The 25,280-nt window shown below is 37.9% G+C and overlaps 1 protein-coding gene and 2 long non-coding RNA genes across 3 annotated transcripts; 1 reads left to right on the top strand and 2 right to left on the bottom strand.

The window, feature by feature from the left end:
- Nucleotides 1-448: 448 nt before the first annotated feature.
- On the bottom strand, nt 449-8,395 carry LOC128600662 (histone-lysine N-methyltransferase PRDM9-like). Its single transcript, XM_053613306.1, has 7 exons — nt 7,946-8,395; nt 7,306-7,384; nt 6,898-7,063; nt 4,097-4,227; nt 2,544-2,611; nt 2,235-2,425; nt 449-777 (listed from the first exon to the last, which is right to left on the bottom strand). The coding sequence occupies exons 2-7, from the start codon at nt 7,372-7,374 to the stop codon at nt 590-592; spliced, it is 813 nt and encodes a 270-aa protein (XP_053469281.1). The 5' UTR covers nt 7,375-7,384; nt 7,946-8,395; the 3' UTR covers nt 449-589.
- A 3,107-nt stretch (nt 8,396-11,502) lies between these two features.
- On the bottom strand, nt 11,503-19,840 carry LOC128600611 (uncharacterized). Its single transcript, XR_008384579.1, has 5 exons — nt 19,684-19,840; nt 18,289-18,875; nt 13,621-13,794; nt 13,243-13,419; nt 11,503-13,138 (listed from the first exon to the last, which is right to left on the bottom strand). It is a non-coding gene; the product is annotated as an uncharacterized LOC128600611 (long non-coding RNA).
- Nucleotides 13,783-18,295, top strand: LOC128600612 (uncharacterized). Its single transcript, XR_008384580.1, has 3 exons — nt 13,783-15,145; nt 16,686-17,403; nt 17,504-18,295. It is a non-coding gene; the product is annotated as an uncharacterized LOC128600612 (long non-coding RNA).
- Nucleotides 19,841-25,280: the final 5,440 nt, after the last annotated feature.

A 25,280-nucleotide genomic window follows, 5' to 3' on the forward strand; every position in this document is an offset into this window, starting at 1 on the left:
TGATGTGTTCTGAGAATATCCAGGCGATTAAAACTCCTCTCACAATGTAAGCAGGGATACGGCTTCTTTCCTGTGTGAATATGTTGTTGTTGTTGAAGATTACTCTGTTGTGTAAAACTCTTCCCACACTGTAAACAATAATACGGTTTCTCTCCTGTGTGAATACGCTGATGTTTTCGGAGATTACTCGGGTGAATAAAACTCTTTCCACACTCTGAGCAGTGATATGGCTTCTCTCCTTTGTGAATGCGCTTGTGTAGCTGTAGTGCACTGTGTTCAGTAAAACTCTTTCCACACTCTGAGCAGTGATAAGGCTTCTCTCCTGTGTGAATACGCTGGTGTCGTTGTAGAGAACTCGGATGAGTAAAACTCTTTCCACACTCTGAGCAGTGATATGGCTTCTCTCCTTTGTGAATGCGCTTGTGTAGCTGTAGTGCACTGTGTTCAGTAAAACTCTTTCCACACTCTGAGCAGTGATAAGGCTTCTCTCCTGTGTGAATACGCTGGTGTCGTTGTAGAGAACTCGGATGAGTAAAACTCTTTCCACACTCTGAGCAGTGGTGAATATCTTTCGGAAATGTGTCAGGACTTAGAGTACCAGAGATGCTCGCTGATTACGGGTGCCTTTTGTGGACATCTGAACCTCTCCTGATTTCTGAAGTCTCACATACTCCTCGTGGTGGTGTCTCCGCATGTGTTTGTCGAAGTAAAGTTGAGAAGTATAGGAACGTGGACACAAGGAGCAGGAGACAACTTGTAACGGAGAGTTATTTACTTCTGGAACAGTGAAAGAAAAAAAAAAACAATATTAATATAAAATGCAGCTAAATAAAACTATCATTAGGAAATATCCCAATATAAAGAGCACGAAAGTTATTTTAAGTTTGATTTAAAATTATTTTACATTAACTGCTTTATCCTGGCGGTGGATCCGGAGCCTATTTTGGCAACACTGCTGGTGAAATGAGAATGGGACACATTCTAGCTACTAATATAGAGCCTGCACTCAAGGTTCTTTACACTGGATGCTTATTAACTTCATTTTTTGGTCTGTGTTAGCTTCTGGCTCTCTTTTAGTTATGCTGTCATAGCTAGTCTTGCTGGAGTCCCTGCTTATATGCACGCAAAGTACACTGTCCTTAACCATTACAGGGCAATATACATACCTAATAATCTCTCCCTCCCTTTCCCTCTCTCTTTCTGTCAAGCTACACACATTACTCATGAGATACCAGTGATCCTGACCTGCCTGATCCATCCTGATGTCCTACTTCTGGTTGGAGTTCTCATCAATTGGAAGTCACATGGTGCAGCCTAAAGATCATTGAGATTGTTGAGGATGGTACCACTTAAAAACCATAAAGACTGTTCATTCATATGAACAGTTATGCTGTGATGGCCAGGACTACAATTAGCACAAACAGTTCTGCACTCAAGTCTCCATCAGTGAACAGTGGAGAAGTTCAACAAAACAGACTTTTCCTGGTTACACAACTGCACTATATGAGAATGTAGTATTAGCACATTTATAGAAGGGGTGTATTTATTTATAGTCGCACTATCCGGTGTCACCCAGATGAGGATGGGTTCTCTTTTGGGTCTGGTTCCTCTCAAGGTTTCTTCCTCATATCGTCTCGGGGTTTTTCCTCACCACCGTTGCCTCTAGGGATACATTCATACATGTAAAATCTATATCCTGAATTTATGTGTTTCTGTAAAGCTGCTTTGGGACAATGTCCACTGTTAAAAGCGCTATACAAATAAATCTGACCTGAATTTAAGTTTAACTTCCATAACCTCAATGTAAAGCTCTATAGAAGACAGGAAAAGTTCTGAAAGGTCAGACAATGTCACCAGGTTGAAGATGAGTAAAAGATGGCTAAGCAGTGTCACTAACACAAAAAAATAAAAATTAAAAAAACATCAGCACGCCCATCCTCTGTTAGGAGGGTATTTGTATTATTTTATAGTGAGTCATTCCATCAGGTCAATGTAAGGTTTACAGACATATCCAGTGTGCATCACGCTGCATCAGCTCTGGCAGTTAGTAGGAATTACAAAGGAACCAAGTTCTACCTCAGTATTTCTATGTTCCTGCTGAGAGAAACCTCTTTTGATCTCCTCCCATCTAAGTGATTTTGACCCAATAATTCTACATTTTAAAATGTAGGTTTACATATTATTACATTTTAAAACCAAATAATTTATTATAAAATCACTAGTTTGGACTTTACCATTTGCAGAGCACTTTTGGTTCCAGAGGTACACAAATGTAGGGCCCTGATCTTTGGGATATTCCTCTTCATACCACGTCAAGAGCTCCTGTACTGGGTCGATGGGCCGACAACAACGGTACAGAATTTCCCCTCGATACTGAAACGCCACAAGATTCTGCTCTTCATCATTATGAGCACAATTCACAAACCTAAGAGAACGAGGCAAAGTGGCAGAAAGTGTTAAATAGAAAAAGAAAGAAAAAAGTTCTCCAACAAATAAGGAACCATAAAATATAGTGTGTGTATAAATATAAAATTAATCCTCACCTCATCCAGTTAGCATACGTCTCTCTCTTAGCATCTATGTATTCTTCACGCTGCCTGCTCCTGTATATCTGCATAAAAATTTTTTTACATGTATTTTATCTATTTAGAAATGTATATATTATTCATCAAATTACACAACCCATACAGGAAGAAGAAGAATATCCCACTCAAATATTATTCTACTGAACATTATAGAGGCAAATCTAATATTTAGCTCAACAGCTATAACATTTATAAAACACAGTACAGTACATGACCAAAAGCATGCGTGTTGCAGGAGAATAGAAGGGGCAGAAGTGTTGTTTTGAAATAAAATGGGGTTCCCCCCCCCCCTATGGCATTCTCTATGCTTTTTGCAGATAGGATTAAAGTTTAAAAATGGTGAAAGTGTGGAGAAATTTTTCTTTTTTGACCAATCCAAATCCTTTCCTTTAAATAAACTGGCTTTTTTACCAGCACTGTTTCTGTGTTTAGTCTAAACACTCATGTCTCGTTATAATCTAAGTGAGTAATCTAAATAAAAACGAGATTCCCAACTCCATCTGGATCCCAGTTTCAGAGTTTCTGGGTGATATGAGAACAACGTTATCCACACGCAGAGCTGCCAGTGATCATCAGGATCAACAGTACACCTGCCTTAAATGAGATGGACTATACTACTTCAGGAGACTAAAAAGATACAGCAGAGCTAAAACATTTAGAGCTTTAAATGTCATCAACAGGACTTTGTAATCAATGTAAAATAGTCTAATTTAGAGTTTATGAAACCAGTGACTGGTCTGAGGGAGATTATAAACCAAATGATAAAATCTGCTGTCACACCAGAATAGCCATTAAGGTAGAAGGTGAAATCATTAATGAACTTAACCTGAACTTAGAAGGAGGACATTTTCTAAGCTTTTGTCATTTACTAAGTTTTCTATTAAACTCAGTTTACATAGTGCTTTTAATAACGGACATTGTCACAAGGCACTTTCATAGAAATCTGGATATGCAGCTATTGTTATGAAAATGATAAACGTTGTTTTACAGCATTATTGTTATTTTGCAGTCTACTACAGTATATTAAAGTTCAAATTAAATAATGAATATGACCTCAAAGTGCAGACTTTCAGCTTTAACCTATAGGTTATTTACATTCAAACAGAACGTAGGAATTACAGCGGCTGAAAGCGACAACAATAACAACAACATGTCTCCACACATCATTGGCATGAAGAAACTGAAACCAATTTCAATGACATTTCTCTACTGGTGGCGTTCTGCTGCGTAAAAAATGCTTATTGTGACTTTACTGAAACTAAACTGGAGAGAGAAAATAATCTTAACCCCCACCAAGTCTTCAGTAGTGTACTGTATTATATCTAACACAGAGGACATTTAATATTTATAATACATTTATAATAATTCACCACCCAAGAGTAGCTGCTGTTCATGGCGTCCTCTCTGTCTACCAGCTCTCCCTGCTACGGTCCAAAGTGTGCACCAATTGGAACAGTCTCTCCCATATTAAACACTCCCAGACCTGCATCAGGAATACCGGACTTCCGAACCTCTAATCCAGGAGGAAGAGTCTGTCTGGCTTGGTCAACGACCCTCATGGGAACAGGGCTATCAGAGATGAAGAGTGCTGGACCGTGAATCTCACACTTGTTGAAGAAGAACGATTTGCAGACTTCACAGTCTGGATGGAGAGAACACAACAAGGAGAAGAAATGATGACTAAAATTAATTTGCACTAAGATACTATTAAAACACAAGAGGAGTTGCGAATGAAACACTGGATGCCTGCAGATCTACTCTATGCTTTAGTCTGCAATCACATGTGTTTTGGGTGTTTTCCCAACATGATCCAGATGATTCAGGAGTGTCATGTGATAACAGAAACAGAGGTGCAAAATCCTATCAGGCAGAGAGAAAAACACTATTTTAGTGTATGTTGGTGGATGGGACAGCTTTGTCTGAACAGCATGAATGACAAAGTGTGTGTTGTTTAAACTGACATTTAACTCTGCTGAAATGTTTAGATTTAAACAACTAGCTAGATCTCTATAGAATTACTACAAAATAAACATGAGGGTATAGTCAGGTCTACAATCTGCTCAACGTCCACACAAACAGAAATACACAATAATATAGGGAATTTCTTAGATCAAATTCACCTACATACTGGAAGAAAATGATTAAATGGTGACACACATCACATTGATCCAGCAGCTGTTTTACCGAACTACACGTCTTTGGATAAAGAAAAAAAAAGTTTTTTTTAAATTTTTTTTATTACAAAACCAGTAAATGGGCAATCTGCTGTAAATTGATTGGGCAGCGCTAATCTAGAGTTATAATATGCAAAATGTATTAAAAATAAAATGGAGTATTATTGAGTTTCTCTGACCCTGACCTAGGGCTGCACAATTAATCGAATGTCGATCGCGATTACGATTTTGACTGATAACGATTACATGAACATGATCGCCTGCGATATTAACGTTTAAAGTTCAACCTCCTCTAACAGACAACTCCGCTGCAGATCAAATCAAGCACTTCCTACACTTACAGCCAATCACCACAGAGCGGCGCAGGGGTGACGTCATTTTGTAGTGCCAAAACCCCAAAATGGAGTTAACATTTTAGCCCTTGAGCTGCCAGCTTCGCTTTGAGCTCCAGCGCTTTGTGTGAGGAGAAATCATGACATTAAACATGACGCTAAATGGCACTACAGAGGTTGTCCGGGACATTAAACGTCATCACGCCAAACGGGGAAAAAACTTTGCAGATAAATTCAGGTCTCTACAATGCGACCATTTCACTCGCATTTGTGACTGAAAAGTATTTTGTGTGACTGAATAAATTTTTATCGAACCGGTGCGAGTGACCTGTTCGGAGTTGTATAATACGATCGGGATAAAAACTGCAAGTCCAAAATGCATCTACACCGAGCAACGGTTAATTTCACACTGCTTTTCATCTCCTGTCTACCGAACAAGTGTGTAAATACTGCAGAGAAGCCATTATGATGACAAGTAACTCTGTACATCTGCTTCAACTTCCTAATTCACTTCATTTAAACTCACGGTTGCCAGATATCACAAGAAAAGTCAACTCCAGTTTCCATGTTTTTGATTTAATTCCCCCCCAAAACACAATATTATCAGCAGACATGGACACTATACTGGGGGAACCCATCTAAAACTGATAAACAAACAAAAATAGAATTACTAAAACGTAAAGACAGAAAATGTGCTTAGTTATAAATAAATCATTTAATATAAAAATAGATATTATAATAACTTCATTAAATATAAATAAAATGAGAAATGAAATAATGTTTAATTACTATGGGTTGCATTTAATATCAATTTAACATTAAGCTTAGTAAGCTATTAGCCTTTTTCCTAATATGGATCATTTTTGTGTTAGTCTACTTTTAATTAGGACACTATTGTTTTAAAGATATTTTAAAAATAAATATTTTATGCTTGTTTATTTATCAATTAACCAACAGTATTTATCATTGCTATTATTTTAACTCAATTAACAGTGACCAGGAGCAGAGAGCTTACATTTAACTGTTTATGACCTCCTGATTAAAGTTTAAACATAAAAAGATTTGTATCTGGATCGGTATCGTCTGTAAAAATCCTGATCGGTGCATCCCTAATGAACACCATTAAACTAAAGCGCTTTGCATCTGACAGGTAAATGAACTCACCCAATCACAGCCTATATGAGATTATTCAGATATCTACACAATATACACAGAGCGTTTCGAGAACTGACTCCAGCCCAGAACCATGACAGTGGAAAATGTTTAATAGTGTAGCTTTAAATATATTTAAGAGGAACAGACTTCAAACACTGAGGTTTACTGTATTTGTTTGGAGGTGTTTGGAGGTGGAACAGGTTAACGGTTGTTTTTGTTTGCATACAGTCTGTAAAATTAACTGAAAATATTAAATTTAGTTTATCAGAAGGTAAATTCATGGCTCACACCATGTTCCTAAATTCTGTGATAATTGAACAGCTCAAGTTTTCTCATGCCTACTTGTGTGTTATACTGTGGCATGAGAAAACTTAATAAATGTGAAAGTGCAATAAAAATAGGTTGTCACTAAAATCAATTAATAATTGTGATCAATAATCGAGATCTCAATATTGATCAAAATAATCGGGATCATCATTTTGGCCATAATCGTGCAGCCCTACTCTGACCAATAACTAAAGTGATGATGAAATATACAGATGCAGGGGCTCCGTCCCAAACGACTCCCTACAGGACACTTAGTGCAGTAGATAGTGTGTAGTGATAATGAGTGGGAGTGGTACTGAGCTCCAGAGAGGCTTGGGGACTTACAGAGGAAGTCTTCGGTGTCAGATTCTTCCTCTTTAATGGAGAGAACTTCAGGCATGGTGTTGAAGGCGTGTCCATGGTTGTAGATGTTCAGCTGCAGCATCTCCTCCTTCTTCACACACACTTCTGTCCCTTCATCTAAACACTCTCTTTTCACATCCTCAGACAACTAAAGATCAGAACATTTATTCAGAAATAAAAACCACATCAACATTAAGTCTGATTCTAATGGTGTAGGCTCTGGTGTCTGATCTGAAAGACAGCTTCTTTTATTTCTCCTCCTCATAATGATGAGGTTCTGAGTGATTAGAAGAACAGCTTGTAGACTCACAGGGAAACAAGGCAGAAAAATATTAAAGACTGGTGAAACTTTAACATCATGTATTGACAGAAATGATCAGTAATCTTCACCTGTGAGTGAGCTGGATCAGGAGCCCAAGACTTTCTGAAAGAGTGCTGTCTGTCTCCTGCTGAACTCATGACAACATTTCTATAAAAACAAAAGAAAATAAGAGATGTTCAAGCTCTTTTTACACCTTCTAAACTCAGCACGAGTTTACTTTGCTGTTACAGAGGTAAAGTTGGGTTTATATTGGACATTCGCTGCACATTCAAGCTTCTCTCTTCTATTTCTCAAGAAATAAACACACAAACAGGACAAAATGTGTATTTTCTTACTCTGGAGTGGACAAAGAACCAAGTGCCAAGAATGTCCAATATAAACCCAACTTTACCTCGGGTTTTGCAGTTCATATATTAAAAACATTTCAGAAATATAAAGATATTTTAGCTGCTACGTTTACACTCCTTGTTTTTTTTTAATTTTTTTATTTTAGTTGCTATAAGCAGGGAGCAAACAATGGATTTTAGGATAAAGTAAGGTTATAATTAAATAGTGCCGCTAAAACAGAATTACAAATCTCTCCTCATTACTTAAATAGTGCACTACATAGGGTGTAGACTGTCATTATTTCATCCCTAATGTAGTGCACTTAAACCGGAAATTACACATCAATTTGGGATTCGGCCACACAGCTTCCGTTTAACTTACCTCGGGTTTAAAAACAGAACGGAGTTTTAATTCCTCAAACACAGACAAAATAATCAGGTTTTATTTTTAAACTCGATCAAATCTAACTGCAAAACTTTGTCAGAAATAATTTAATATGGAGGTGATTAGCTCGGTTTAATAACTCAACTGCTCAGGAGATACCCGCTGCAGCTTTTTCTTCTGTGATTTCTACTGGTCGGAGACGCAGCTGTTAGGCGCGTTACCGCCACCGCGTGGACTGGAGGATATAGTTCCAGGTTGGAGGAAGCCTATGCTAACAAACTTGCACCAATAATTTCCACTCATGGTTTTATTAGATCCTATTTATTATTCCAGTGGAGTTTATGACTTCTTCATGAATGCCAGCAGTGATTCGTTCACCATGTCTTACCCAGATATACTGAGTGAACTACTGAGTCACCACAACCTCAATCTTTAATAGTTAAAAGATTTTTTGTGTGTGCAAAAACAACACCAAAGCATTCGATTCTGGTGATTTTGGGAGTGTTTATTTATTTATTTTTATGAACATTTAATGTAACAAACATTAACATAAGACATCATTTCATTAGTTTAATATTATATTTTAATTTACTGTAAAGCACTTTGCTAAAATTTGTTTAAAGCTGCAGATTCTATATCTACGTTTGGGGTAAATAGCTACAAAAAAGAAAGGGGGATTTAAGAAATGTTTTTCAATGCTATATTTGTTGGGTGATATTACAGCATGTCAATCATAATTGTTATTATTATTATTATTAGTAGTAGTAGTAGTAGTATTATACATATCAAATATAGAACTATAATCTGCAGCTTTAAACAACAATGGTGGTGGAAGGTGAACTTCCTAAACCTGACCACACGATGGCAGTCAAGATCCAACCAGAACATCCCACAGCGCTGCCTAAAACACATTTTATATTAATTTTATTCATCACCCTTTATTCTGTCTTCTAATTATTAATATTAGTAGTAGTAGTAGTAGTACTCATATTAGCATAGGATTAGGAAATGATTTCAGAAAACTGTCAATCACACCTTCATGCTAACTCTGTACAAGATGTCAATGGTTCACTGCTCCTCTCTCTCCATAGATACTTACAAGCACCCTCGATTTTAAGTCTTTTTATTGCCAAAGCAGCTGCTAAAATAATAATTATGTGCAGATGAAAGAAAAGAAGTATTAGGCTAAGCAAATGTTCTGAGTTGTTGGTTTTTTTTCCTAGCAGTTTTTAACATGTATATGTATTCCATCAGCGCTGCTACAAGCTTATTTCTATTTTCCCCCTAACACTAATATAGCCTTTTTCTCTGTTTACTCAGCAAGACGATAACTTTATTTTCAGTTCCTCTCCTTAATTTCAGTAACTTCCTCACTGAAACCTATAATCAGAATATCTCCAAAGCTCAGGCCTAGGCCTCTACTCTAAATCATGTGTCTAGAACACAGGCTCTGAACTCTTATCTAACACATTTGGTTGTTTTATCTGCTCTACAGCATCCACCTCAGCTCGTGCAGGCCTCTTAATTAGCTGATGACTTGAATCAGGTGAGTCTGGTGCAGGTTCTAAATGAACATCTTCGGGGGTGTAAGGAAGCTTCTCACTAATATCTTTCTTACTGGTTCAACTCCAACTTCATCACCACCCCACGAAAGTACTGCATGTTAGTTGTGTTCAGGGTCAGTAACTAAACTGATAGTCTATTCACATGCACTAGCACTACTACACTTCACCTTCAATATTTCCTTCTCTAATGTAGTGGGTTCATAATAAAACTGCCATATTTAATCATGAGCACCAAAAGCCATGATTATTGTCATCACTGATCCTATGTAACTTAATATATTCTGTAGGAGGCCTCAACTATTTCACTCAAGAAAATCCACAAATAGGAAGATTACAGAGATATGTAATGTGTACATTATTACAGTAAAACAACAATTATCAAATGGGAAAATAAGAGAGAGAGAGATTTCTAGACCTCTGACCTGTACATGACATAATCAAAGATCTTATGGTTCACTTCCCCAATTTAAGTGTGTGTGAGAGAGATTGGAACCTCAATCTGGACCGCAGAATCTGTCAACATCTTCAACAAACAGCTAAAGACCCACCTCTTCCGTGAACACCTAACCAACCCCTTAAAAAATAAATAAATTTATATATATATATATATATATATATATATATATATATATATATATTTACTCTGGCACTTACACCTCTACTCTGCTCACTTTGCTTCTTCTGGAACTCAATTACTGGATCTTGTATGGTAGCACTACTTGTATTGTTCTCTGCTTGATATCGCTTTGCTTGCATTTTCTCATTTGTAAGTTGCTTTGGATAAAAGCGTCTGCTAAATGAATAAATGTAACAGGTGTGTCTGATTAGTATTCTGGAGAAGGTGAACATGTCTGTGTGTTGGTTTAGAGTTGTACTTTGTGACGACCATGTTTGTAGTCTGAGGTGCATTCTGGGAAATGGGGTCGCTGGTTTGCTGTGACATGACACTGACACTTGAAAGTTTACTGTTCAATACTCAGAATTACTCTGCATTACTATAATTAGCATCAAGCTGCTCATGACATTTTATGAAATTAGTACTATGTTTTTGCTCATTTATTGCCATTTATTGGTACCTCATACAGTCAAAAGCTTATTGAATTTTAATTATTTTTCTTAAAAAAATAATAAATATAAAAGCTGAGTTGTTAAAAATCTATTTGCTGTAGTTGGTATCAATGATAGACTGTATCATAGTGCATTTGGTTTTACATGTGTAACTCATACAGTCAAAATGTTATTGAACTTTGATTGTTTTTCTTTAAAAAAAAATACAAAAATTTTAAATAGTTCCCAGTAATAAATTATTAAAAACTGAGATTTCAAATTCTAATTACTGTACTTGAAAGCAATAATAAGCTGTATCATGAAATGTAATTATTTTTCTTAAAAAAAAAAAAAAAACAAAAAACCTTGATTATTTTCAAAATAGAGTCCTCTGTGAGAAGAATGGAGTATAATATAGTGTGAATCATAAAAATTGAGTTTCATTTCTATTTGTTTACAGAAAAACTTTAGCAATAAAAACAGCATTTTGCTGTAGTTGCTAAGGGACCGTTTACACGACGGCATTTCGGGGCCTGAAAACGCAAACTTTGGAAAACGGGTTTCAAAGTGCAAGTTTTTGAAAACGATGCCGTTATCGTCTCCATGTAAATGGACAAAAAACAAGAATCTGTGAAAACGATGACGTCATGCGCACGCGTATTACGTGTTCAGCGTATAGACATGCGCGGGAGTACTTCAAAACAACGCGCAAGAGTCATTTAAAACCACAGGAATGTGTTTGTGCTTCTCCAGTAAAGTGTAGATTTACTGCATCACTACTACGACCAGCAAAGACGCATTCATTACATACTCCACTTTATTAACCCACATCTACACCGACAAAGGGTCTTCAAAACCTCCAAAAATCTGTATCCTTCTATTGCTAATAAAATATAGAAAGCAGACTGTCTGCCAGTGTCTCACTATTTAGATTTTTTTTCAGTATTTAAACGTGAGCGAGTTTTGTTAACAGAATTCTGACCTTGAGCATAAGAAAAGCTAAAAGATGGGGTTGAAGACAAAAATCTATTTCTACAATGAAAACAAACTCTATACACATTTCATGTACATTACATTACATTAGGGATGTCAGCATTTATTAACCAAGAAAAATAAGCCAGATTTACGCTTGACAAGCGTGAGTTTTCACAAATCCTTATGACAATGAATAATTTTCCAAGTCTAACTATCGAGATTGTAAGCAAGTGGAGACAGAACTTTTTTGTACTCCATGTAGATCATAAACCATTAAAATCGTTTGAGAAATGTAAACATTATTGTGCTTTTTATCCAGAAAAAACGCAGCTCCCCCGTTTACTTGTATTTGTTTATAGTGTGGTCTTTTCCGGACCAATATGGCGGACACGTTAACGTGAATGTTTATGTGCGCATGCGCGTAGTGTTTCTTTACGAAGTGACCTCGCCAAATATACACGCACATTTTGTCCTGTTTGTGCGTTTATTGAGAAATAGAAGAGAGAAGCTCAAAAGTGCAGCGAATGTCCAATATAAACCCAACTTTAGCTCAGTTTTGCAGTTTATACAGCTTTATATTTAGCTGCTAAATTACTTAGCTACGTTTACACTCCTTGTTTTTTTATTTTAGTTGCTATAAGCAGGGAGCAAACAATGGATTTTAGGATAAAGTAAGGTTATAATTAAATAGTGCCGCTAAAACAGAATTACAAATCTCTCCTAATTAGTTAAATAGTGCACTATATATGGTGTAGACAGTCATTATTTCATCCCTAATGTAGTGCACTTAAACCGGAAATTACACATCAATTTGGGATTCGGCCACACAGCTTCCGTTTAATTTACCTCGGGTTTAAAAACAGAACAGAGTTTTAATTCATCATTTAATTTAAATTTCATTAGTTTAATTTTACATTTTAATTTACAGTAAAGCGTTTTGCTAACATTTGCTACGTAAACTTTTTTAGGTATTAAAACTGGTTACTCTTTGGTTGATGACAAGTTCCATATTTTTATACCTTGGTGCTCTGTGTTACCATGGTAATTTTTAAACAATTACTAACAACATTAACTTCATCAATGCAAGTTTACATTTTATTTGATACTTGACCATTGTTACGTCCTCAATTGTATTTCTGTTTGTACTACGTGCCATTCGTGTGTCTATGTCCGGGGTGGGATGGGTGTCTTTTGTCTCCTCCTCTTTTAAGCCCAGTCCACTGCAATGCGTCATGTTCCGGCTTGCCGTTGGACAATCACATCTCGTACACGCCTGCTCCCGCCTCATGCGTTGTAATTAGTTGGCTGTACATTTCCCGACGTGTACTTAAGCCTCGTCAGTCTCCATCCCCGGGGCAGATCGTTGCTGTTGCTTTGTACAGCAGATATTTGGTTATGTGTGTTGATTTCTCCTGTGTATGACCTTCTGCCTGTTCTTGACTTTGTTTCTGCTCTGCCCCTATAAGTTTAATGATTCAGCTCCCAAACTGCTGGAAATGTGGGACTGGTTCTTTGCTTCACCAAAACTGCTTTATCCTGGAGACGAGGTTTGAGGTGAGACTCCTGTCAGACATCAGTCCTGGTGAGTTTATTACAGTTAATGCTGTAAGACAGAGAAGAGCATCAGTGTAAAAACACACACACACACACACATACATTATTCAGTAAGATACAGTAGAGTAAAGAGACAGTATGTCAGTAACTCACTATAGTGTCTCCAGTTCACAGTGTGGATCCTTCAGTAGATCAGAGAGCAGCTTCACTCCTGATTCTCCTGGATTATTATCGTACAGATCCAGTTCTCTCAGGTTTGATGAGGAGTTTGACCTCAGAGCAGAAGCCAGAGCAGCACAACCTTCATCTGTAATACTGCAAGAACACATCCTGCAAGAAAGAAAACCTTCTCACACTTAACACACTCAGTTTTAGCTCTGAAAACATCAACTACACAAAATCTTTATATACAGAACATTTACTCTCCATCTCACACACAACAATGACAATATATCACATCATTACAATTACAATCACCCCAGATGGAAACTGGATGTAGCTGTGTTTATTAAAACTCTGCTGTGTGTGTACCTCAATATCTCCAGTGTACAGTGTGGATTCTCCAGTCCAGCAGAGAGCAGCTTCACTCCTGAATCCTGCAGTTTATTGTTACTCAGGTCTAGTTCTCTCAGACTGGAGGAGTTTGAGCTGAGAACTGAGGACAGAACTCTACAGCTTTCCTCTGTCAGATTACATCCATACAGCCTGGAAGAGAAATGATTAAGTGTTAGATTTATTTATCTGATTGTGAAATGAGGAGTTTCCATCAGGTGGGAAATAAAGTGTTTACCTGAATACAAGGTTCCAATGTCAGGATAAAAATATAAAATGAACAGCCCGTGCATAAACAATAAACTAGTATTGGCATGTTATTAAAGTAAATGTGTGTGTGTAATGTACACTGATCTACATGCTGTAGAATTAAATGTACTTTGTTCTGATGTGAGAAGTGATGTAGATATTTCAGCATCAACACAAAGCTGAGTTTCACAGAGACACTAAAACTGTTGGAGTTCATTGTTCTTTGGATCTTAATCTAATAACTTTCACTCACAGACACAGACACACAGAAAAACAAAGCTCAACATAAGAAACAATGTTAATCCACACCATATAAAATACACACTTTAATGTTTTATTCATATAAAACACTGGGCCTCATTTATCACACTGGATACGAATGATATTTATTCATAAAGTGTGTGTAGGAGCATTTACACAGAAACTTTTTAATGTGTAAAGTTAACTAGAAAATAACTACAGTAAGATTCACAATATATCATTCGCTCAGCCAAAACGAGGAGCTTGTCATAAAAGTCGTTTTGCAGAAAAACGGCAGTATAGATGAAAATCTCGATTACCGGCAATTTAGTTTATAATATAAACTATAATATAAGCTGAGACTTATTACTGTTGCCCGGATCAATATGGTGGCGACGTTGACCTACGATGCAGCAGCCAATGCGGCGTCTATGTATGTCTATGAACACAACAGCCATGAGTCACAGTGGAGTGACGTCAACTCCCCTCTTTGATTGATCGGCTAGAGGAGGAGCTGTAGTGGACTAATGGTGACGCTAAAGCCCGCCCTGATTTACATGAAACTTGAACTACCACATTTGGAAAAGCAAGCAGAGAATGTGGAAACAAGCGTGAAGGGAAAACCAGCATAAGTGTTCAGAAAAAGAAGACATGAGCAGAAAATGTCAGAGAGCACAAAAAGACAGTAATATAACCAAGGAAACATGATTTTGTGTGTGATTCAGAAGACTTTAAATTCATGTTTCAGTTTTGTGTGATATAATATTACATGTGTTTTTAAATGTTTGATTCATTCTTATTATTTTTCGATCCGTGAACGCAAAACTTTTGAGGGAAAACGAATCCCATACTTTTGGACCCAGACTTGGATTCGTGAACCAAAAATACCTTAAATCATTTCACACCAGACTGCTTTGTGAACACGCGTCAATACAGAGCAGGATTTACTAAAAACTTGATTCTCAAGAATGGATCAGTACCAACTGTTCGTGATCCAGCTTCATACCCAGAAGATGTAAGTATCACACTTTATATTTTGTGAATGTTTGTAAATCTCCTTCCCAAATGAGCCTGTTAGCAGATTCCAAGGCTAATGTATTATAAATGAAACTTGAAAGCATTTTTTAATTAAAAGTATGTGTTAAAAAGTCTCCCATTTAAAGATAAATAAAGTAAACAGAGGAGAAAAGGGAAATTCCAGTTGATCATCAAAAGCAGCCAGAGATAGCTTGTAATGATCGGCTATGATGATGTCATGTGGGGTCAAGGGGCGTGGTCGCTGCCCTGCTCTCTCTCTCTCTCTCTCTCTCTCTCTCTCTCTCTCTCTCTCTCTCTCTCTGTGACCTCCACATTGTGTGCTGACACGCAGTCTCATGTTAAGGTACCATTTTGGGATGTTTTACTCGGTTAATCCTCTTTTAATGACCGACCTGTAACCATGCGTAAGCCTATGGTATCCTTCAATGTAATAAACGAAAAACAGCACTTTCACTTTATGTCCGGCTGAGTTATATTAACTTTCTTGAGAAACCCGTGAGGATCTAGCTGGATCCTTACAAGCTGTTTCAGGAAAACCTTTCATTGCACAACCAAAGTTCAGAAACGTGCTATACCGAATTAAACCACACGATGGCGGTGGTGCATCACAAAAGAGACAACAGAGACAAAGAAAATGTCAAAGACTCAAAAAGATTCAAAGACTTTATTGTGGAGTCTAAATAGAGGGGCAAATTAGCATGTCATGTGCATGCATGTTAATTAGTTATTGATGCATAGGATGATATACATAAGTGAAGTTTTCATGTGTTTGTTTAAAATTTGGAGAGAAGGAAAAGAAGATATTTTGAGTTATTGTTTGTGAGACACTGTAAGGAGTTATGTTTAAAATCATCACGACAATCCTAATAATAAATGTTAAAACTAAAGTGTTAGTTTAAGTCTAAGTAAAGGGGAGAAGTTGTGTATCCTGGTTGTGGGCGGTGCTAGAAAAGTGTATGCCCGGAAGGGATTGGCAGATGTGAAGTAAAGAGCTAGAATTCATGACCGGTCTGTCTCGTGTCTGATTTCATTCTGCATCTTTAGCTCATAGAAGCAAAGACACAACAACACGGACTAAGTTTTATCAGTGTGACACTGAAATCACACACACTTCTGTGAACATGCACGTAATGCTCCTGCTAAGAGAGAGAGTTTGTTCTCTTTAACATGTGGCTGATTAATTACAAGCTAAACTATGAATGAATGAATATGACCGTTATTTTAATTTATCTGTAGTGTTTATCAGTTTACATCCATTACACTATTCTAAACTTAGATTAGTTTCACCTTTGGAGTAGTCCTGTTGGAGTGTTTGCTCTCCAACACATCGTTAGATGATTTAAAAGATAAAATATGAATGACCATGACTTTGTTGTTGTTGTTTTTTATGTAGACCTAATTCTTGACTGTATTTATGTGTAACATTTTTGAATGTCAGAAAACAAAGTGTACAGCTGCATCTTTTAAGTTTCATGAAAACACATTGAATGTTTGAATACTGCTTTTCTGTCTTACAGGTCATCATGCACAAAAAGTTGTGTTTTTCCAAGAAAGAGTTAAGGTTGTGTTCTGTAAGGGATCACTAGGATATCTCCTTCAGGAGCCAACCGAGGAGGCCAGGCTGATCAAAAATAACCTGTCTCTGCAGGACAAGTCACACCAATGAAGGAGGAGCTTCAGACAAAACGCTCTGACTGTGGTCCATCAGAGAGGAGGGGATGTCTCAGACCAGAGAGAAGTTTTTGGTGAATACATCTTGCAGATTGGCAAATACAAGAAAATGACATGGGGTATACCATCTACCTGATGAAGAATCAGCAGGAAGAGGCTACAGGAGTCTTTATGCTCACATGTTTCCTCAGAGCTGTTTCAAGCCCAGGGCATGACCGGAGTGGCGCACTGGAACTTTCAGTATATGGTGGACCTGAAACCGCCAGTTGTTCTGCTTCCAGGAGGGTTTGAACCATGTCTGATTGAAGATCTCAATACTGTTTCAGAGAGGGTGTAGGAATGCCAAAGTTTCCTGCCCTTCAGGTGTCCAACAAAGATTCAGGCGGAGGTTTGGGCTGGAGTGTGTTGAACCTGGATGTCACCCTGTTCTGCTAGACTGGGAAAAGCACAAGGGCAAGACCACTCAGCCTTTAAATCCAGCTGAACAAAGCAGCCCACCCAGTGCCCAGTCTGGAGACCCTCCTGCTGATCTTGATGTGACTCTACATCCTCAGCTAGAGTCAGGTAAGCATTTTAAAGAAGGAAAATCTGAATCAAGACACTGTTATCATACATTTATTATCTGTAGAGTAACACTATTCATGCTCTTTTGTTGTTCTTGTAGAATCCACTGACACTCTGCCTGTGCCCTTGCTGTCCTCATCTAATGGTGCCCATGTGGAGCTATACCACCTCTGCCCATGCTGACCTCATCCTAGAGCACCTGCAATGGACCTGTGGAGACTGGTGGGAGGGTGTTTGTGCTGGACCACATATGGTTGACATCCCCAAGGAAGGAGGCCATTGACAACTTGCTAAATTTTCATTGTGGGAAGAAGGATGTGCTAAAGCATGTGAATCAGGAGTATGCAGCAATGGTCCACAAAAAATGAGAGTGATGGCTCCTCTGCACATTTTTTTTTAATCAACAAGGCTTTTTAATGTGTAATGTTAACTAGAAAACTAACTACAGTAAGATTCACAAAATATTCGCTCAGCCAAAACGAGGAGCTTGTCATAAAAGTCGGTTTGCAGAAAAACGGCAGTATAGATGAAAATCTCGATTACCGGCAATTTAGTTTATAATATAAACTATAATATAAGCTGAGACCTATTACTGTTGCCCGGATCAATATGGCGGTGATGTTGACCTACGATCCAGCGGCCAATGCGGCGTCTATGAACACAACAGCCATGAGTCACAGTGGAGTGACGTCAACTCCCGTCTTCGATTGATTGGCTAGAGGAGGAGCTGTAGTGGACCAATGGTGACGCTAAAGCCCGCCCTGATTTACGTGAAACTCGAATTACAACATTTGGAAAAGGAAGCGGAGAATGTGGAAACAAGCGTGAAGGGAAAACATGAGCAGAAAATGTCAGAGAGCACAAAAACACAGTAATATAACCCACCTTTCCAAATGAGCTTGTTAGCAGATTCCACTGCTGATGTAGTACCTGAAACAGGAGCTGTTCTCTTCCAGAAAGGGGGCGGGGCACAGCAGCTCATTTGCATTTAAAGAGACACACACATAAAAACAGCGTGTTTTTGCTTCCACCCAAGAAGGGGCATTTTCAGCGGGTATAATAAATGATCTGTGGGGTATTTTGGGCTGAAGCCTCACAAACACATTCTGGGGACACCCGAGACTTATATTACATCTTGTAAAAAGGATTAAAATAGGTCTCCTTTAATATTATATTTATCATTTTATTATATCTTTTCCATTGTGAAGCATTTTGAGCTGCATTTTATGTATGAAATGTGCTATATAAAGTTGTTATTATCATTATTATTATTATTATTATTATGTGTGTGTGTGTACCTCAGTGTCTCCAGTGTACATTGTGGATTCTCCAGTCCAACAGAGGGCAGCTGCACTCCTGAATCCTGCAGATTATTCTCGCTCAGGTCCAGTTCTCTCAGTCTGGAGGAGCTTGAGCTGAGAACTGAGGACAGAACTCTACAGCTTTACTCTGTCAGATAACACCTCCACAGCCTGGAAGAGAAATGATGAAATATCAGAACACTGATCTCAAACACACACACAGCCATAATGCACTTACTCTTTACAATGTAACAGAAATGTGAGTGTGTTTCTCTCACACACAGAAATCAGAGGACAGGACACCGCATTATTATTATTATTATTATTATTATTATTATTATTATTAACAGTTATAATGATGCTTAAAGAAATGAAAACAGAAGGGTTTTTGTTTGAATAAATGCGTTAAAAATAAAAATGTATTTTTATTTAAAAATAAATAAAACAAATAAATAAGAAATCTCCTGTTTGAACAAAAGGAATTAGGGGAAAAAGGAGCAGGACCTGCTGTGGCTTTGTTTGGAAATATTTTACTTGGTGAAATAGAACAGAAACAGACAATATTGAGTGTAAAATGTAAGTCAGGTAATATTACCTTATTGTTTACATGTTAGCATAGCATGTTAAATTAACTACTAAATAAAAAGAACATCAGCTGTGTGAGCTTTTAAATAACGTCCTATTATTATTAACATTTACTGTAGGGCTGCAATTAACGATTATTTTCATAATATTTTCCCACACTCACTCACTCACAGGTGATATAAATGGTGATATAAGGTTTTGTCCATATGGCCCAGATCTCAGTGCAGACTTAACGTGTTAGTGTAAAAAGTGAAACTCTTCTGTAACAGTATCAGAGGTTTGTTTAAAGATGATTAGAGTAACTATTAACAAGTATTAATCCAAACAGTGCAGTTCAGTGTTACATTAAAACAATAAACCATGCAGTAATACATTTATAAATAAAAATACTCACTCAGATTTTCTGGAGGCTTTGACCACTGGCAGCAGCTTCAGAAGACATTCCTCTGATGGGTCATATTTCCACAAATTAAACTCATCCAGCTCCTGTTCTGAGTTCAGTAACACAAACACCAGAGCTGACCACTGAGCAGGAGACAGTCTGGTTCCACTGAGACAACTGTGACCTCCTCTGTTCAGGTAAGTTTGTACTTCCTGCACTAGAGAATGATCATTAAGTTCATTCAGACAATGGAACAGATTGATGGATTTCTCTGGAGATGGATTGTCCCTGATCTTCTCCTTGATGTACTCGTCTGTATCCTGTTTGTTGTGAGATCTGCTTCCTGTCTGTAGCATTAAGCCTCGTAAGAGAGTCTGATTGGACTCCAGTGAGAGACCCAGAAGGAAGCAGAGGAACAGGTCCAGGTGTCCATTCTCACTCTGTAAGGCCTTGTCCACTGCACTGCTGAGGAGATCAGACATGTTTGACTTGGTGAAAAGATCCGATAGATCATTGGTTTGTTGTTCTGTTACATTTCTTCTGATGAAGGAGAGAAATGTGTATAAAGCAGCCAGAAACTCCTGAACACTCAGATGTACAAAGGTGAACACCTTCCCCACTCCTGAGTACACCGACACTTCTCTGACATCAATGCCACACTCTCTCGGGTCTTCCTCATAGAAGATCAGGTTTCCTTTCTCTAGCTGTGGAAAGCCAGTTTTCCAAGTGCCAGGATACTCTCTCTGGTCTGCTGAGGATCAGGGTCACATTTCTGATGATAGTTTTGGTCCTTGCGTTTCATCTGAAAGATCAGGAAGTGTGTTAACATTTGAGTCAGAGTCTTGGGGATCTCTCCATTCTCTGCTTCACCCAACATTCTCTCTAGAACTGTGGCTGAGATCCAGCAGAAGACTGGGATGTGACACATGATGTAGAGGCTTCTTGAAGACTTCATGTGCGAGATGATTTTATCGGCCAGGCTCTGATCACTGATCCACTTCCTGAAATACTTCTCGTTCTGAGGATCACTGAACCCTCGTACCTCTGTTACCTGGTCTACACAGTCAGGAGGGATCTGACTGGCTGCTCCTGGTCGAGAGGTAATCCAGAGGAGAGCAGAGGGAAGCAGATTCCCCTTGATGAGGTTTGTCAGCAGCACATCCACTGAGGCTGACTGTCACACCACACAATCTCTCACTCTTCTGGAAATTTAGAGGAAGTCGACACTCATCCAGACCATCAAAGATCAACACCACTTTGTATGAATCACAGTCTATTAATTGTAGTTTTCTCATTTCAGGGAAAAAGTGATGAAGAAGATCCATCAGACTGAGATTTTTCTGCTTCATCAGATTCAGCTCTCTAAAGGGAATTGGAAACATGAAGGTGACATCCTGATTTGCTTTTCCTTCAGCCCAGTCCAGAATGAACTTCTGCACAGAGACTGTTTTTCCAATTCCAGCAACTCCTTTAGTCAGCACTCTTCAGATGGACTTGTCTTTAAAGAACTCATTACATATGATAAATGTCTCCTGTGTTGCTGGTCTCCTGGAAGCTGTCTCAATCTGTCTCACCTCATGTTCATTATTGACGTCTCCACTCCAACCCTCTGTGATGTAGAGATCTGTGTAGATCTCATTCAGAAGTGCTGAGCTTCCATGCTGTGAGATTCCTTCATTAATTCTTTTAAACTTCTCTCTCAGGTTGGATTTCAGCTTTGTCTGTTACACAGAGGCCACAGAATCTAATAAACAAAGTAATAACATGTTTTAATGTGAAATCACTGAACACAGGATTAAATGTAAAATTCAAATGCTGCTGTTCATTCTTGATTCATGTACTAAATATTATTGAAGGAACAGGACCACTGTACAGAGTAACCACAAGCTGAAGCACGAACAGAACAGAAAAGCAGCAGATGTACATGATACTAAACTCAAACTTCAAACTAAAAGTGTTCCTATCTAAAACTATTTCCTCTCTCTAAAGTGAACCTGATGGAATAAAGCCATGACTCAGAGCTCTTACTGTTGTGCAGTGTGTTAGCGAGATCTGTGTGGTTCATGTTCTTCAGGACGTGCAGTGTGATCTTCAGTGCTCCCTCTCTGATACTATGCAGATCCTCCTCATCCTCCACCTCCCTCTCAATGCATGCTGGGTAATCTGGACTCAGGAGCTTCCTAAACCTCTTCAGCTCATTCTTTATCAGAGAGATGACTTTGTGTTCCAGCTCCTGGTTAGAAACACACAGGAACACATCTAAATATTATAATGTTACACACTGAGAGATGCTTTTATTTTATGAAAAGAAGAAAAGTCTCTTTCTATTACCACAGTTACAGCTGAAATTCTGCCTGATTACCTATAATGCTGTTGCACATCAATAAATCTGTAAACTGTCATTATCTTAAATAAAAAAAACCCTGCAACCTACTCACACACAAGTTACACACATTAAAAAGACACACACCTTGAATATGGAGTCCAACTGATTTCTGCTGAGGTTTGATTTCTTCTGTTGTGGTCTGTGAACAAATAAAACACATGATGTAATACAGACTATATGTATTCATAGCTGCACAACACACACTAATAAATTCAGAGACAGATATTTAACACTATCCTCTTAACACAATACACTGATTTAAGGATTTCCTCCCTGACACTAACATGTTTATGAATAAAATAGTGATCTAGTCATTAATGTCCCAGGTGTGAATGTTGTTGTGTAGCACCACAGACCCTCCAGCTCAGTGACTGCAGGCTGAACTGAACTCTTAAAGCAGTTTTCCTCACTGCCAGTCTGAGAGCTGCAGCACTGCACAGTTTAGTGTTTTACTGCTTCAACGCCTGCTCATGAAAGGCTTCATGGTGAGACCAGTGAGTTTGATCAGGTGGAACACTGCTGTAAAACACCTCACTTTACTGACCTCACATCAGGAGAACTGGCTCTGTCTCTGAACTGAATTGGATGATGCATTGAATCGTCACTCTTCATGGACACACAGCTGGGTTCTGGTGAGTCTGATCTCTTTCCCTCCATCATTCTAGAATTAAACAGAAATATCAGCAATAATTAATACTGTGCTGTCTAAGCACTGTTACACAATGTGTTCATCATTAAACACCAATAATTCCATCTTTTTAATTCAGCTACAGTCTGCACACTTATTCAAACAGGAGACTCGCCTCATACCTCAGCAATTACACTGATGTCAGGAGTCCCAATCACAGATAACTGACTCAGCTGGGTCTTAAAGCCTGTAGAGTTCACTGACTCAAAGCTACTCTGCTCCTAACCTCCACATTACACAGTCCTTTTTACTCTTCTCTCAGTGGATGATTTTTCTAAACTGTCTGTTCTTAAATCAGATCAGTGATATATTCACTGCTATTAAACACCTTAAACCAAAGTTTAGTTCCTCTGTTAACTAGTGAGTGTTTAGAGATACAGATCTGTTCCCATGAGATGGTGTGTATTTATTGCTGGTGAATGTAAAAGTAACTCACCTCTCGTCTTTCTTTAAGTACTGTTTTCCAGACGCACTCTTGTTGGAGGTCATGTCTCCTTCTCCAGATTACAGCAGGACACACGTTTACTTCACTCCAACATCGGTGTGTTAAATCAAACTCTATATCAGCACAGAGTTCACTTACAGGAAATAGTCATGGTATCAAGTCATAAAACAACCTGTGAGGTAGGGTAATAAACACACACACACACACAAACACACACACACACACACACACAGATATGGGTTGTTATCAGACAGCTTTCTGATCCATCGAGCAAAGGCCTGCAAATACTGAAAGTAATAGCTCGAAAACAGCTGAAATTACAGAGAATTAAAAGTCTGGGAAAATCTACATCACACACATTATCATTTCATTACTTTGATTTATTATCTCGTGGCTGCATTCAGCTGTGCAGGAACAACTGTCAGAGCGATATACAAATATATAAACAAAAATAAAATAACAGGAAGTGCTAGAAACACTCAGCAGATCATTCGATATAGAAGCAGAACTCATACGCTGAGTAAATTTACTTAAATATTTGCAGAAATGTATTTTTTCTGGTTTACCCTTAATGAGAACGAGTATCCTGATATTAGTGAGGATTGGTGTGTAAGTAATTTTTGTATGAATAATTAATGGTACTCAGAATAAATGATAGAATAAACTCAGAATAAAGAATAAACACATTGGTCAGACGAGTAACTAAGCCAGTGTTTCCCAACCAGGCTTCCGTCTGATGAGAGCAGGGGTGCGTGTAAAAATCCTTCAAACATTTTCTAAAATGCTCAAATGTATAGAAAACATTTAATATAGATGAGAAATATCTGATGTCTGAAATAATAAGACAGACACACACACACGCATAACAATAATAATAAAAATTATATATATATATATATATATATATATATATAAAATTCCCTCCCCCTCAACCCTCCAGATAGCAAAATTTATCTGGCCCTCTTGTGTGCTACATACTTTCTTTAGTTCTGGCCCAGTATACACCTGGGTCCCAGGCCCAAAACTGGCCCACACACTGAAAAATGACACATAAAATTTCCTCCAGCCCAGATCCAGCCCAGACACTGTAAAGCAGGGGTGTCAAACTCATTTTAGTTCAGGGGCCACATACAGCCTGATTAGATGTCAAGTAGGCCGGGCCAGTAAAATCATAGCATAATTACCTATAAATAACAATAAGTCCATGTTTTCCCTTTGTTTTTGTGCAAAGAAGTACAAGTACATTAGGAAAATCTTCATATTTAATGAAATATCCTTTTACAAAACATATCATGAACAACCTCGGATTTCTTAAGACAAACATGTGCAATTTGCTTCTGATTATCATTTACATGTGTGCATTACAACTGGTCACAGTGTTTATACAAATGCAAAAAGTCATAGGTATTTGGAACTGAAAAATATAGTATTGCACTTTAAAATTTATGGCATTGCATGAACAATAGGATTCCACCAAACCAAACTCCTGTAGTGAAGCTGTTGACTAACATTAAATTGCACATTTTTTAACTATTACCCGCTCATCTCTGTGAATAAATAGGAAACGGTCCATTTTTCTTGGAAAACTCTACACTCTGTATCCACCTTTCTCCTTTTTGACAAAGCCATTTTGGCTAAAGAGGTTGTGGGGGTGAGTAGAAAATAGGGTAGACTACAACGTTATAACAGACAGCAGAAGGCGCATTGCTGCCATCTGCTGTTCGGTCTGAGTCCCAGAGTGTGCCACGTCTTCTACTCTGACTAAAACAGTGCGCCCCTAGCGGATAGTTTGGGAGTAGCATTATTTTTTAAACATTTCTAGTACGGGCCCAGAAACTGCTAAATATACTTGATATTAGCAGGGAAACACAAATTCAACCATTTAATAAGATTAAGGGCTTTTATTAAACATTAACAAATACACTACAATACGAACATTTATTAACAACACACTTTTAAAAACAACAAAATAAAAAGTAAATATATTTACAGTATATTTAAAGACAAAATTCTCTCTCACATACACACACACACAAATAAATAAATTCAACAACTTAAAAACATCAAGGACTTTTTTAAACAATATTTAA

The sequence above is a fragment of the Ictalurus furcatus genome, chromosome 24 (assembly GCF_023375685.1).
Source record: "Ictalurus furcatus strain D&B chromosome 24, Billie_1.0, whole genome shotgun sequence".
Lineage (NCBI taxonomy): Eukaryota > Metazoa > Chordata > Actinopteri > Siluriformes > Ictaluridae > Ictalurus > Ictalurus furcatus.